Raw genomic sequence first — 15,706 nt, forward strand, 5'->3', positions numbered from 1 at the left:
GCAGTACCCATTGCCACCACCCCCCAGCAAGGATTTTCAAGCAGAGTTACTCCATTACGATCCCTACTTTAGCCCTCTCCCTCCTGCCATTGGGTGCTCAGGACATCCACATGGAAGCAAGCTATTATTTTATAAGTCACTTGGAGATGCCTTACATAGCAATCCACTAATAGGTTGTATTATTAATATTAATTATTGTTTATAATTTATTTTTCTGATATTGTTGGTTTTCACCCATCCTAAGTAAGGGTTTGTGGGTGGCTGTGTATTCCTGAGTGCCCCTGTATGACCAGCATCAAGGTTTCCCTGGAATGACCAGCAAAGGTGTATTGCACTGATGTCCATCTGGTATGTAACAGGGAGTTTGGACTTGTTTCTTGTTGCAGGCGGGCCATCAGTTGCAGTATGAGTGGCAGTGGCAGCAGCTATAGTGGGTCCAGCTCCCGTTCAAGATCCATCTCCCGATCCCTCTCTCGATCTCATTCTCGGTCCTCCTCAGCTTCCATCTCCCCATCACCATCTGGGTCCAGAAAGTCCAGGTGAGATATTTCCATCTGTTTCTGGGTTGGAAGAGTAAAACGTGTGGCTACTTCTGTGGAATGAGGCAGCTCTCTTCTAAAGCACGATTTGTTTGAAGGAAGCACCTTCATGGCCACTTGAGTAAAAACGGGGAAATGTTCAGAAATCAGCTTTTCTTATAAAGACCTTAGAATTGCCATACTGGGTCGAAGCATCTGCCTCCGCAGCATATCCTGTGACTTTGCCCAGCCAGAATCGCCGGGATGGTTCAGAAGCAGAGCATGCTAGGTACAATCTTCTCCTTGTTGTTAACCCCAACTGCGCCCTCTGAAAATTTTTCTACCTCCATGCCTTGTGGCAAGAAGCATCAAGCAGGTGTCATCAGCTGATTTGACTTTGCGTTTAATTCATTATGGTATCCAGTGCTGTGCAGTTCTTGCCTTATATTAATTTAGCTGTTGCAGGAAGACATCCTTAAATCTATTTCCGAGAAGGAATTGAAATGTTGAGGGTAGGGAGGAGATTGCAGAGAAAACAATGGTGACATGAACAGTCTGTTTTGCATAATGTTATGTTTTCCTGGGGCTCCCTGCATCAGATTCTAGCTTCCGCACCAATGAATACAGAAGGTGCCCAGCTGAGCTGGTGTCCCAAATACATCTGGAGGGCACCAGGTTGGGAAAGGCTGTCCCAGAGCAGCACAGTTGGCCACGGACAAGTGCTCATGAGCATCTTGACTGATTGTGAAAGTCCTCTTGATATCGCAGCAATTCAGCCAGTGGAGGAGGGGGAGGAACGACTTGTATCCAGACAGACAACAGGCAGAAACCAGTTTTTAGTCTAGTACTAGATTGACCTGGTGCCCTCCAGATGTTTTGGGACTCTTGGAGGGCACCAGGTTATTTATTGGCGTTTTCATCCCACCTTCCTCTCCAAGGAGCTCAAGGTAGTGCACATGGTTTTCTCCCCCTCTAAATGAAGGGGGTATGACTGTGAGGTAGGTATGGCTGACAGGCAGTGACAGGTCCAAGGTCACCCAGTGAGCTTCATGACTGGGGTGGTGAGAATTGAACCCTGGTCTCTTACCAGTACACCACACAGGCAAGGCTGTATTTTACATAAGCAAAACTATTCTCCACTGGGGTGCTGTTTCAACCCGTTCTTCTGGATCTAACTTGTATCTTTGCCCTCCTCGCACCCAACCCAGGTCCCTGAGTGTAAGTAGCGTCTCGTCCGTTTCCAGTGCCTCCTCCAGTAGCAGCTCTGTGCGGAGCGCTGACTCAGAAGACATGTACGCTGACCTAGCCAGCCCGATTTCTTCGGCCAGCTCCAGATCCCTAACCCCAGCACAGCCGAAGAAGGAGAGAGGTAGGCCACTCTGCCTCCAGAATGTGATTTGCCTGTGTTTCTTCAAGCACCTCCTGTGGCACTGCCAGTCTCCATTCCCCTCTGCTGCTCACTTCCCCTCCCCTCCTCTCCCCACCCCCACCAGACTTCCCTGTTATTGCTTCCCTTATTTGCAAACTGCTTTGGAATGTTCTTCACTAGCAGACAGAAAGACGTGTGAAATCTTCATGAACACAGTTCACTAGCACTATTTATTCTGGATGCAGAATGCAGATTATTTTGGCAAAGGGTCCTTCTGCTGTGCTCATTGTATCTGTTCACGATCATGGCACATGAGTAACGCAAGCTTAGACCATGCATGTGGTCTGTTGTTTCTAAAGGCAAAATTGTGCCCTTTTTAAGCAGTGAAAATACACTGCAAATTCATTGCCAACAGCAGGGAAAGCCAATTTCCCAGACTCCACCGGTGTAACATCAGCCGGCAGGGGAAGCCCAGAGAAGAGCCTCGCCAATTATCTTTAAAGCGCAGGTGGGTTGATATGAGAACAGGCCATCCTTCAGCAGCTTTTAACCCAAACCATAAACAGCCATATACGTTATCGCCAGCACCTTTCTTTGTGCATACACTAGAGAAATGTCACCCATGTGGCTGCTGCATTTTGAGCCCACCAAAGTTTTAGAAAGGTCTTCAAGGAGAATCTCGCAAGCCACACCCTGTTGTATTCAAGCCTGAATGTTACTAAGGCATGGGTAACAGTATCCAAACTGCTACTGTGTAGGAAGGGGCAGAGCTCTGGGACATTCACATAGTTTTTGGATTGGATTGCATGTATTTTAATATTTTATAATCTTCACTATATAACCATCTCAAAGATCTTACTCTGAGCCTTGCAGCTTTTATTCCAAATGTGGTTGGGGCTGATGGGAGTTGTAGTTCAAAGTATTTGGAGAGCACCAGGTTGGGGAAGGCTGGTCTAGGTTGAGTCGGCACTTCAAAGGACCTCAGGTGGCAGGTGATAGGAGAGCCCTTCCCCCTTTTCTGCTGGAGGCCTTGAAGAGCTGCTGCTAGTCAGAAAAGACAGCACTTCCAGTGCTGCAGCTCATAGGCAGAGCTCAGTGCTTTACATGCAAAAGGTCCTGGGTTTAATCCCTGGCATCTTTATGAAGGGCAGGGAGAGACCCTTTTTCCTTTTCTTTTATTTTTTATTAGTTTTCCAAATTGTTACAAATCAGACCTAGTTACTTTAATTTAATACAATTACATAAAATCAGGTTTCCCGCTTCTGTTGCAAACGTATGTCCATCACTTCCTCTTGTGACCACTTCATAACTTCTTTAATATCCATTTAAACTTTCACATTATGTTAGTCCATTCTCGCAGCTGATCATAATTCTTTCCTTACATACAGCACCACTGTTAATTCTTATAAATATTAAATCCATTTCACATGTGTAGTCCTTCATAAACGGTGTTCTCAGATCTAGTGTGTTGGGAGAGTTAATTGCTATGTTCCTTTGTTCAGTTCTCTTCCTTTGTTCAGTTCCCTGCAGTGTTTACAAGGTCATTTCACATTCCATTCCCTTCCTTCTGCTGTTCACCAACTTGTGTACAGGCTGCAGCTATAAATAACTCCCAGATAAGATGTCCAATCTCCTCCACTAAAATTCTGCTCTGGGGTTCTTCCTCAGCACACAGCTAAGTTTTTTCTCAAATACAGCTGCTTCTTGCCAGATTTAATGAGAAGCCATTCATTTTCTTACTCTGCATTGCTCCCTCACACTCCTGGTCCAGTCCAAAGATAATTTTACATAAAGTCCATTCAACCTTGGTTGAGGGGGGTGGTCATAATTTAACCTTGTTAAATTCCTTTTTGAGCATAAATCTACCCCCCCCCCCTTTTCCTCAGTGCCAGACAGAATAACAGCCACAGCTACACACGTCTCTTTCATTTTTGCAGGGGAGGACAAGAAAAAAAACCATTTGGAGACCATATGAAAGCACAAAACACCTTATTCTCCCCTTTCCTTCCTGGCTGTTGTAAGGCTTTTCAAGCTTCAGAAAAATCATTCAAATACCTTCAAAGAGCCAAACCCAGCCCTTTCGGCAGCTGATTGATTGCAGCCCGTTATCATATGTCGTTTCAGGAGCGCCTCATGATTAACACCAATATTCCAAATTAATGAGGAACCAGTCTCAAATCATGACGCAAGCAGAGGCTCGTCCATGGCAGGGACACACTCCCAGGTCGCACACATTCTGCCTTTCAGGTTGGCAGACATGGGCTTAAACGACACAGCGGGATGCAGTAAACGCCCCAGAACCCACTGGGGAGCATTGCCAGGAATTTTACCTCATAAATCCTGGCTTTCGCCTGCCTGAACCTCACTATGTCCTGGAGGGCAGTGGAGAGTCAGCACCATAAATTGTAATGTTAGCCGGAAACCGAAGAGACCCTTTTTCTGAAACTGGAGAGCTGTTGACAGTCATTGTAGAAAATATTGAGCCAGTTGGACTGTTGGTCTGATTTGTTCGAAGACAGATTTGTTTGAAGACAGATTTGTCTGTTCATGTTTAATCCAGCCCTTTATTCTGAATAATGAGGACTAGAATTGTATATTTTTAGAGGAAAGGTCATAGCTCAGCAGTGGAACATCTTTGTTGCATGCAGGAGGTCCCAAGTTGAATCCACAACAGCATATTCAGGTACGACTGGGATAAACCTCCTGCCTGACACACATTCCTTAATCTTTTACCATATATTTGCATGGTGGTAGTGCTTCTGTTGCAACCCACCTTGGATAAGGCCATAACCCACTAGGGAGCCCTTACCCACTAGTTTGAAGTCCAGTGGTTTAAACAGTACTGGACCAGGTAGACCAATGGAACTCTGTGTAAGGCAATTTCCTCTGTGAAATGCTTCATAACTTATATAATGTTGCTTGTTTTCAGCACAGATTGTCCACAGTTGCTGTCATGTTGACTGTCCCCTGGCCTTGCTTACAGAAACCTGGGGAGGGGAGGAGCACTTTTTGGCTCTTTGATCACCAAAGCATGTTCTGCTCCTAGCAGGAAAGCCCAAAAAAGAAGGTGGTGGCAACATCAAGGAGGAGAAACGGAAACGGGAAGCCCCAGCACAGCCCCCCAAGCAAGCCAAGGCCGTGCAAGGGGGTAAAACTCAGCAGCCACCCCCACCTCAGCAGCCCCCACCGCCCCAGCCACAGACAGCCGGCTTCAGCGCCCACAAAGAAATCAAACTAACACTGTTGAACAAGGTGAGGTTTTCTTTTGGGGGGGGGCTGAGAGGGTCTCCTTAAATATTTTAAGCCCTCCCTCGACTTCCTTGCATGCGATTGAAGGGGAGGGGGGTTCCCACTTCTCTCTGGGGCATTGAGAATATTGAATAATGTGCACAGGGGACCAAGAAGGCTTCCTCTGACTTGGGATCCACCCAGCAGGTGCCTTTAAGTGTGACAGCAAGGCATCCTCAAAGCAAATGAGGGTCCTGCTTCGAGGGTGAGGTGTAAAGGGCTGGCTCAGATAGCAGACAGGTGGATCTGATCTACCACAGGCAGAACTTACTTCTTTGCAAAAAATATGTCTACACTGCTTCATATAGACAATAAAAATGTAAAAATTTAAAGAGATCCACTATTAGAGAAAGATACTTAGTTAATTGCATGCATAAGTTGGCAGCACATAAAGAGATTTCAGCAGCTGCTTAAGGAATAAAGCAAAAGGTGCCTGCTGAATTCTGAATGGTGAAGAGAGAAACTTTTCTGCCTCTCTCATATTATAGGACACCCAAGATCAGGCAGTTAAATTTGAGGTATAGGAAATCCAGACAGCAACTGTTTCACCAAATGCAGGCTTCCACTTCTTTGGAGTTGGTCATCCAATTTGACTGATCAATGTCATATGGGAGCTCTTATCAGTGACTTCTTATTGGGGAAGGGGGACAGCAGGCAAATCACACTTGCGGGCTTCTTGGAAGGATCCATTTGTCGGTTGTGTGGAACAGAAACACTGGGTTGGATGACTTTCTGGTCTGATCCAGTAAGAGGCTGCTCTTGTGTCCTTGCAATCCTGCAGGGGCCTCTCTTGCATAAACAGCACTGAAGATGCACCCACCATGCAGCCCTGCTGGTTAACTTGTTATGAACAAACTGCCTAGGACAGGTCAGGTATGTGTGATGGGAAGGTCAGCGGCACAGTGGTACATTGCTGAAACACCTGGAAGGTGCATTGGGTGTTCCTGTGCTTACAACATGTGTGGCACCTTCCCCCAGGGGCTACTGCCAGTCACACCACCCAGAAGCTCGTCACTTTCGTCCCTAGCCATGAGGCATTTCTCTGTTAGTTACACTAGACTGGGACAGAACAGTAGTAAGCAGCTTTTAGGTTTACACAAGAAAGCAGAGCACTGGGGACAGACTGAGCTGCATGTAGTCTGCTGGGAAAGCAGCATGTGGAAATAGCAGGGATTTTTCTGCTTCTGGCCTCCCAGTTGGTTTCAGCTTGAAGAGGAATGGCTGACCTCTGCTAAGGGTGGGAGTGGAGGTGCCATTGCTCTAGGGGGAGAGGACAGTTAAAAGTGGAAGCAGCCTGACTAACTGCCCAAGGCAGGCACTCACCTGACCAGTCGCATGCTCTCAAGGCCACAACAGACATCTTTTTGGGGCCAGCCTCCAGGAAAACGTGCAACAGAGCCTCTGGCTAGAGCCAGCAAGGTGAAGACTTGGAGCACAAATGTCCTGCTGCAGGGAGAGTGCCTCATTGACAGGCCAGTCTCTCTCTCTCTCTCTCTCTCTCTCTCTCTCTCTCTCTCTCTCTCTCTCTCTCTCTCTCTCTCTCTCTCTCTCTGTGTGTGTGTGTGTGTGTGTTCCCATGAATGAGCCTGGCTTGTTCTGATCCCCTCCGTTCTCTTTGCAGGCAGCTGACAAAGGAAGCAGGAAAAGGTACGAGCCCTCTGACAAAGACAGGCAGGCTTCTCCTCCAGCCAAGCGGATAAACCTTTCTCCAGACAGAGGTGAGGAAGTGTGTGGGGCCAGGCGGGGAGACCTCTGTTGCAAGGCCTCTCCACATGCAAATACTTCAGCTGTCTACTTCTGCTCTGGTCACCAAGCTGGGCTCACCCACTTGTCTGTGTTTGAACTCTGCACAGATGCCCTTTTTGGTGACAGCTGCCACATGCACATGCATGCACACTCAGCTCATTGCTGTGGAATTTGGTGCACTTGTCAGCTCCTTGAGAACCACTTCAAAAAGAGAGAGCTGCCTGTCTATTTGACTTCAAATGCAAACCTGAAAATGTGTGGGCAGCAGGGAGTGCAGTTGCCCAATGCCACCTATGTTACAGCCAGCGGAAGTGAGGAAGCTTAGTGGTGGAGTATGTGCTTTTCATGCAGAAGAGCTTGGCTTCTATCCCTGGTGTCTCCAGGTAGGGCCTGAAACTCTGGGGAGCTGCTGCCAGTCAGTGTAGACAACCCTGAGTTAAATGGACCCCATCATCTTGACTTGGTATAAAGCAGCTTCCTACATTCCTGTCTTTATACATGGGTTTTTTTTTCTTCATGGTTCAGTTTCTGCTTTTATTTAGTTACCTTTAAAAAAAAATGCAGGTGTGATGCTTAGCTGAAAGCAGCTTAGTTGCAACATCCCCAGCTGCTCCCTGCCCTCACCCAAGTATTTGTTAGATGATCAGCTCTGACTCTTGCACGATAAAAGCCAAAAGCTGGCATCCCAGGCTTTCCCCTGACTGTGTTGCAAGCTCATTAAGGCTGACATGCCAGAGCTGCTGCCAGTATACTCAGCCTGGACTGTGCCTGCAACCAGAGGCACGATCTGCCGTGCCAGACTTGGAGTTGCTTAACTGTTGCTGAGGCAACAACTTTTCCTTAGAGCATCAGTAACTGAGCCACATTCCTTATGCTGATCTTGCCACCTGAAAAAAATGCATTGTACAAATCAAAGCTGGTGTTGCTAAGAAACCGGAAGCTGGAAAGTCCCCAGTTCAAATCTCACCTCTGCTGTGAACTCATGGCAGATGGTCATGTGTTCTCTCTCTCTCTCTCTCTCTCTCTCTCTCTCTCTCTCTCTCTCTCTCTCTCTCTCTCTCTCTCTCTCTCTCTCTCTCTCTCTCTCTCTTTCGGCTTCCACTGTCAGCACAGAAATAAGAACACTGACCTACCTCACAGGGTTGTTGTAAGGGCTACTAAGATAATGTACGTGAAATGTTTTGAACACTTAAGGGACCGTTAATAACAGCTGCAGTTTGAATTGTTGGAAATTGTAATGTCGCTGTCGCTATTCAATTGCCCCTTTAAAGCAGCCATCCCCAACTGGGTGCCCTCCATATATTTTGGACTTGATGTCTCCTCAGCCCCGGCAGCGTACAGCTGCGCTTCCTGGGGCTGGTGGAACTTGTACTCCAGTACATCTCATGGGCAGCTGGTTGCATTGAAATATTCTGGCTGCATTAAAAGGCTGCATTATGTAAAGGCTACATCAAAATATACTGACCCCCTTCCTCAAGCAGTGATTTCTGAGGCAGGGCACACCATATGGAAACAACCACCATACTCAGACTACCGGACTTATTCTTCCTTCCCCAGGTACCCGTGATAGGAAACCTGCTGGGAGGCTCTCCTCTCCCAAACAAGACCGCCAGCGGGGTCCTAATCTGAAGCTCTCAGCTGCTCAGGCGGACAAGTAAGTTCTGTGCTGCCTTTTTTGGCTTCCTGCCTGGTTTTTCCTCCCTGTGGCCTCTTTGAAGGCTGCCATGCTTTAACTACATCAAGAGGCAAGGGTTCACATGCCCAGACGGCAACTGATAGCTGCAACAGCCACCCCCGGGTGATCCCCAACCTCTGAGTCACAGGTTATAGAGCCCAGTTGCCCATTTGGGTCATCCCTTGCCCTATGACTCATAAAGGCTGGGGATCACCTGTCGGAAGGCCTGAAGCAACCCCAGAGGGCATGGGACAGGCAGTATATCTTGAATGTCTTGGGTGTGACCTCACAGGGCATCACCTAGAAGGGCAGGGGATGCTGTTGCATGGGCATTAAAGTGGGGAATTATCACAGGGATGGAGATGACTATCTGGAGACCTGAATAATGCCCAGTCAGAGCACCTGACTGGCATACTTTAAATGGTTGTTGTTTTTCTTCCCGACTGAAGATTCCTTTGATGCCTTAAAGCTTGTACATGAATCTGCTGCATATTACACACACCACACTCAGAAAACGTCCTGCAAAAACTGGATTTCCAGTGCAGGCCGGACAATGAGATGTAAGATTGGAGGCCTTATTTAGCAAGTATACTTTTTAGCTGTTTGCATTGTTGCCACTGCATTGCCAGGGTGAGGTCTGTAGGCTGGATCCGATGGCTGATCTTGTGGCTCTGTTGGCCTCGAGGGTCACACCCAGCTAAGCTTTACTCACAGCAGCAGCACTGAAATTAATGGATCTATGTTAGTCATGCCATTTAATTTAAATGGGATTCCCTCCAAGTGTGACTAGCATTGGATACAACCCTGAGTTGTCTATGCTGGGGGTGGGGTCATAACACAGCATCCCTGGTCTCCAAAACGCAAAATGTCCCATAGCTCTTTTGTCTACATTTTTTCTCCAGATGCAAAAAATAAAATAAAAAAATAATCCCCTTGGTTTGACTAGAGCTTCCCCCTGCAAACATTCTTTTCCTGAGAACTCTGTACTGTCTACAACTTTGGGTGCTGGAGGTTGCCTGGTGGGGAAGAGAGGTTGGCAGGCTGTGGAGCCAACAGTTGCAAGTTCAACTCCCTGACTGGTGAAGTCACAGAGTGTGTAGCAGTAGAAGCTGCCAACTCTCCTTTCTGGACTGAGCAGGGCCCTAGCTCAGTGATAGAACATCCACTTTTCATGTAGGTACAATCTATGGTTTCTGCAGTTAGAAGCAGACCTGGGAAAGCTCTGCTTCAGACCATGGAGAGCTACTGCCTGTCAGAGCTGAGAGTACAGAGCTAGATGGATGTATCATCTTGAGGTATCATCTTGAGGTTGCCATTTCAAATGTTGTTGACATGCAATTAGCATAGGCTGCATCAAGAAATCCCAATTTTTCTACTTTTTTTTGTTTCTATTTTAAGACACTTTGGGTGGGTATCTGTTCAGGAAAGCGGTGTAGTGGTTAGATTATTGGACTAGGACCCGGGAACAAATTGGGAGGGGGAAAGCCCTGTATTGATGCCTTGAGCTCCTTGAAAGGTGGGATATAAATGTAAAAATAAATAAGCATCAGCAAGTGACTCCAAAATATGTGTATGAGTAAATGATTTTATTTTTTTAATGGACTTGGAGAGGATTCTCTTCCTGGAGCCTCTGGCCTACATTCCTGGTTATTTCTTACCATTATGTCTTTTTTCTGTCACAGGAAGCGCCCACTGTCACCGCAGTCCAAGAGTTCAAGCAAAGTTACAAGCATCCCAGGCAAAGCAGCTGAGCCCGGGGGCCCAGCTGCTGCTGCGAAATCAGGCAAGTCCAGCACATTGTCACGGCGGGAGGAGCTCCTGAAGCAGTTGAAGGCCGTGGAAGATGCCATTGCCCGCAAACGAGCCAAGATCCCTGGGAAAGTATAGTCTGCCTTGATCCAGCCTGGATTAGAGACTGCTCTCTGTGTTTTTATAAATAGCATACATACAAGCAGCCACTTCGGATTTTGCAGTTCAGTTTTATTTTGGCTGTGATCCTTTTTAAAAAAATAATAATAAATTGAAAAGAAAAGAGAAGTTTTGTCAGCTGAACACCCACCCGCCCCTTCTGGCAGTCTAAGACGGCTCCCTCCGGTTACCTCCCCAGCCCACGCGTTGCCGGCACCGTGGCGGAGGCAGCCACGTTGATGTTTTTTCCGTGTCCATCATGCACAGAGGACTCTTAACTGCAGCCCTGTCCAGATGCCTTCTCTGCTCTGTCCTCCACTGCTAGCTACAAGTTGTGTTTCCTTAGTTAGCCCTGGTGTGTGTTGAGTGTCTTCAGCAATGCAGTTCTACAATGCTGTGTAAGGAGAGAGAGCCAAAACTCGCTCTGTCATCTGCCGGAAATGTCCCCCCACCCACCCACTACACCTTTGTTTGTTTGTCTTCTTCCCACCCCTCTCCACCTTACTCCCCACAAGAACTAAACCAGTTGCATAGATATCCTTGATGGAAGTCTGGTTGGAAGATCCCATGTGTCTTTTTATTTTAAGATTGTTTTTGTTGATTAAAAAAATGGAAAAGCAAAGGTTTTGTCAGGATGTGTGTCTAAAAAGAGGGGTCTTTTCTTTTTTTTGAGGGGTTATGCTGAAAATAAAGTATTTTGATAAACAGCTTCTCTTCTTTGACCCGCTTTGTTGCCATCTCAGGTCCTGTCTCAGAATGCCTGGTAAACTCCCACCATCAGTCATTTAAATTTCCTATGAAGGGTGGATTGGGAATTCCTGCAGGGAATTTAAAACGTGTGGTTTTGAGCTTCCTCCCTCTCAAAATCAAAGTCTATGCCTAAGGGTAAAGATACCTTCTCCCATGAGATGGAAAGCTGAAAATGCATCTCTTGCTGTCTTGCTGAAACCTACGCCTGGCCAAAGTTCTCCACAGGCTACCAGGTTTTGCTGTGTGTGTTCCATGATTGATTGGTTGTATTTAGCAAAAATGATATACCACTTTGTAGTAAAACTTTAAAATATTAAAACTATCAATAAAATACTTTTTTAAAGGGATTGAAAAATTACAGTGATCTCTGGGAGATTTTAGTTGCCTTCTTCCCTGCTTTGTTATGCAAGGAAGATTGCACCCCAGCTTAATGTGCTCAAATAAGCTGATCACCAGAGCTTGCAGACAGCCCTGCCAGGTGCTCAGAAGACCCAATGGGGCTTCAAAACAGCATGCAGAAGAACGTGGGCCACCTGAATTCATTGTGGCATGAGATGACTGACAGGTAGTAGGCCCATCTCACCTGCAAACTTGGCTCACGGGGTGGAGGAGAAAAAAACCCGGTCCGTTAGTCAAATCTAGTTGTCCACTCCTGTCTTTAAATGTCTCTTTCAAATTAGACGCGCTAGCATAATTTCCCTTCTAACTAAACTGGATCTTTGGGTCATTCAAATGGTTTGGCTTCCCCTGTTTTTCCTCCCTCATCCCCCCAATTTTCTTCCAGTCCCCAGGAACTCACAGGCACTAATTGTGAACTCCAGAAAAAGAGAAAGAGGAAGCATTGTCATCCTCCAGCCCACTTGTGCTCACCACACAATAAAACACCTGTTAGTATCACTGTTCACATAACGTCACTGCTTATTAAAATTGTCAATAAAACTGGTTAGAAGTAAGCTCAGATCAAACAAATATGTCATGTGAAGCAGAATTAATTTATGGAATTTGCAGCCACAGGATGTAGCCATGGTCCCTGGCCTTAAAGGAGGATTAGACAAATTCTTAGCCAAGGCCAGGTGGGGGTTACCCCCAGCTGTTTGACATGGTGCCTAAGTAAAACCTCCAGTTTCAGAAGCAGTCTGCTACTTCTGGATGCAAGTTTCTGGAAAGCAGCAGGAGAAGGTTGATGCCATCCAACTCTCCTGGTAGACTTCCGGGAGGCATCTGGCTTTTCACTGGGGGGAGCTGGATACTGGACTAGAAGGGCAACTCACTCTGATCCAGCCAGGGTGTTCTATGGGCAAGATTATTCAAGGAGCTGTGGCCTCCCATTTTAACAGGCATGAGCTGCTATTGGCTGTGCGGCCAGTATTAACACCCAATTCCCCCTTAGGCCACTGCTAGTTGTAGAGGGCATTTCACAGGCCACTGATCTAACCCCTTTCCAGGCTCTGCTTCCCATCTGCCCTCCTTGACTACGTCTTACTGACTTGCCAGAAAAAGTCTCTTAAGTGGCTTGCAATAAGCATAAGAACCAAAAACCGCATAAATACAAAAAGAATGCAGTTGAACCGAATAAAAATATAAAGCCCATAAACACCCACCCAAACTTCAGCACAGAAAATGGCAATTAACAGCTGAGCGTTTAGCATAATCCGTCAAATTACAAAGACACTTTTGTAGAACCAGAGGTGGATAGGTGAGTAGTGTGTTAAACGGCTTAAGGGTACTTGTAGTGAGGTCAGCAGCTTTCTGGTCCAAAGATGTGTGGGTACTGACCTTTTCTCTCTTTTGTGTGGGGCCGGGTGGGGGGAATATCACCGTCTTTGTGTCCCTTTGCTGCGTGACTAACGTAGAATGGAGGTGTAACTGATTTCAAAGCACAGGTGATGCAATCTTGCCCGTTGGCCTGGCTTCAGGCATCAGTGACCAGTAAAAAACACACACCCAAATTGCTGGTTTGATCAGGATAGGTTTAGAAAACTGACAAAAACCCTAAGATGACACATTTCTTTTTCAGTGAAAGTTAACAGAAGGCCAGTGTGCATGTCATGCTGACATACAGGAGCTTTATTTACATACCGGTATTTCTCTGTCCGCTCCTTCATGTCTATAGGCCTTTCTTCAATTCAAGCATCAGTTCCTAAATTACAATGAACACTTGTAATAAAAAGCTGTTTAAAACATCGTAAAAGCTTACGTATTTAAAACAGCACAATACCTCAAGGGAATATAAGGAGATACCTGCAGGGTCAGGCCAAAGCACTCTTCCTGTGCCTTGCTTTCCACACTCAGGGCTAAGACCCAGCTCTCCCAAGATATGATATAGCCTTACATTCTTCCAGAAGCTTTGATATTCTGCAACATGGCACCAAAGTCCACCAGCAATTAGTTTATGATATTTGCTGCTTTCTTCTCAAAATAATTAAACAGAAAGTGACTTAAACACTAAAAACAAGAACAGCCGGAAATAAGTAATATATATTTAACAAAAACAGTATTCATTTGGGGGAAGGGGCATAGCTCACTCTTAGAGCATCTGCCTTGCACCAGAAGGTCCCAGGTTTAATCCCGGTGGGTCCCACTTGCCTGCAACTCTGGAGAGCTGTTGCCAGCCAGTGTAGACAAGACTGAGCTCGAGGGACCAGTGGTCTGACTTGGAATAAGGCAGCTTTCTATGCCACTTTGTAAAGGCAGAATATTGTGTTATCTAGCTGGCCCTTGCAGGAAAAGGAAAGTGGACAAGATGGGCCCATAGTCTGGTACTCTTATGTTAACAGTTGCATTTTCAGTGGGCAGAAGATTATGGACTTGCTAAAAAACCTGAGCAACAGAGGACAAGGTTATCAATTGCTACTTGCCACAATGGTTATTTTCCATCCCCATTGCTGAAGGCAGGATGCCTCTGAATACCAGTTGCTTGGAATCACTTTTATCAGTTCCCACACCCACCCACTCAGGCTCATGTTCTTCCATAAGTATCTGGAGGAAATAAGGTGATCCTCCTTGCTGTGTAAAGGTAAAGGGACCCCTGACCATTAGGTCCAGTCCTGACCGACTCTGGGGTTGCAGCGCTCATCTCACGTTATTGGCCGAGGGAGCCAGCGTACAGCTTCCGGGTCATGTGGCCAGCATGACAAAGCCGCTTCTGGCGAACCAAAGCAGCACACAGAAACACATTTACCTTCCCGCTTGGAGCGGTACCTATTTATCTACTTGCACTTTGACATGCTTTTGAACTGCTAGGTTGGCAGGAGGAGGGACCGAGCAACGGGAGCTCGCCCCGTTGTGGGGATTCGAACCGCCGACCTTCTGATCGGCAAGCCCTAGGCTCTGTGGTTTAACCCACAGCGCCACCCATGTCCCACCCCTTGCTGTGTAGGGCAACACTAATGTCACCAAAGTCTTAAGGGCTGCCACTATCCCAGAGAGTACCTGCCTGGGAGCAATACCTAATAAGCTGAAATTAAATGAGGAGAGGCACTTTCTTCCCCCACTTTCTGGCGAGGACATACTCTGATCAGCAAATCTGCACCTGCTGAATTTCTGCATTTTATGTACCTGTTGATGGTGTAGGTGTGCAGCTGAGACTGTTTTGATCACTAAAGCACATCCATGCATAGACCTCGTACTCAGGGCCTACAGGATGGCTATGATTTAAAAAACTGATATTGTGGCAAAAGGTATCAGCCAGCTACCTGGGACCTTTCCATTCTTGCTTAACTTTGGAGTTCTGGCCTTGGTTTTAGGTGTCAAGCTAGCCCAGGACATAAGACGTGCCCCTGGTGCTGGAGAGGGAACTGGCGATGTCACGCTGGGTCTATTTATGGAGGAGGTGTGTAGCCTTTACTGGGCTCTGATTGGCTCGTTGCACCAGTGACACCAGCAGTGAACAGAAATAGCTCACTTGAAGGTGCCTGTTAGCTTCAGGGGCTGGCAGGGAAGAGCCCTGCCCTGGATGAGTCCCTCCTTCCTATGGGAAACCAAAGAGGAAGTTCAGCTCAGGTGCTTATCAGTTCATCAGCTTCAGCAATCACGCAATTCCTTAAGTCTCTGTTTGAGATGTAGGGGGGGAGGGGAGAGAGAGAGAGAAGCTCTACAGAAGAGGAGAGCTTGGCATGCATGGGTAAATACAAATAAAGCCACTGGAATGAAGCCTCTTCTTCTAGCAGAGGCTGCTCAATTAAGGCAACAACCTCAGTCTTCCCCTACCTGCCTGTCTTCCTGCTTAACAGCCAGTCCAGGGGGGTCCCCCTGCCTGTCCGCTTCATCCTCCTTAGTTTCACTGTGGCCCGTATGGCTCTCAACAGGGGACACAAGAAAAGTCAATGGCTGAATCAGGCCACTGGCCCATCTAGTCCAGCAGTGGCCAAGCGGATGTCTGTGGGAACCCTCAAGCACAACCCAGCACAAGAGTACTCTCCCCTCCTGGGGTTTCCAGCAACTGGCACTCAG

General features: G+C 46.9%; 1 protein-coding gene across 3 annotated transcripts in view; it reads left to right on the top strand.

Moving 5' to 3' along the window:
* Positions 1-11,211, top strand: part of ZC3H18 (zinc finger CCCH-type containing 18) — a 53,501-nt gene extending 42,290 nt beyond the window's left edge. The window contains exons 14-19 of one of the 3 annotated variants that reach the window (XM_035117956.2): positions 387-539; positions 1,727-1,887; positions 4,934-5,139; positions 6,797-6,893; positions 8,479-8,575; positions 10,279-11,211. In XM_035117956.2, the coding sequence (XP_034973847.2) occupies positions 387-539; positions 1,727-1,887; positions 4,934-5,139; positions 6,797-6,893; positions 8,479-8,575; positions 10,279-10,483 (919 nt within the window). In that variant the 3' untranslated portion in view covers positions 10,484-11,211. The other 2 variants (XM_035117957.2, XM_060276037.1) reach the window with 2 other exon arrangements.
* Positions 11,212-15,706: the final 4,495 nt, after the last annotated feature.

The sequence above is a fragment of the Zootoca vivipara genome, chromosome 6, assembly GCF_963506605.1.
Source record: "Zootoca vivipara chromosome 6, rZooViv1.1, whole genome shotgun sequence".
In the NCBI taxonomy this organism is placed as follows: Eukaryota; Metazoa; Chordata; class Lepidosauria; order Squamata; family Lacertidae; genus Zootoca; species Zootoca vivipara.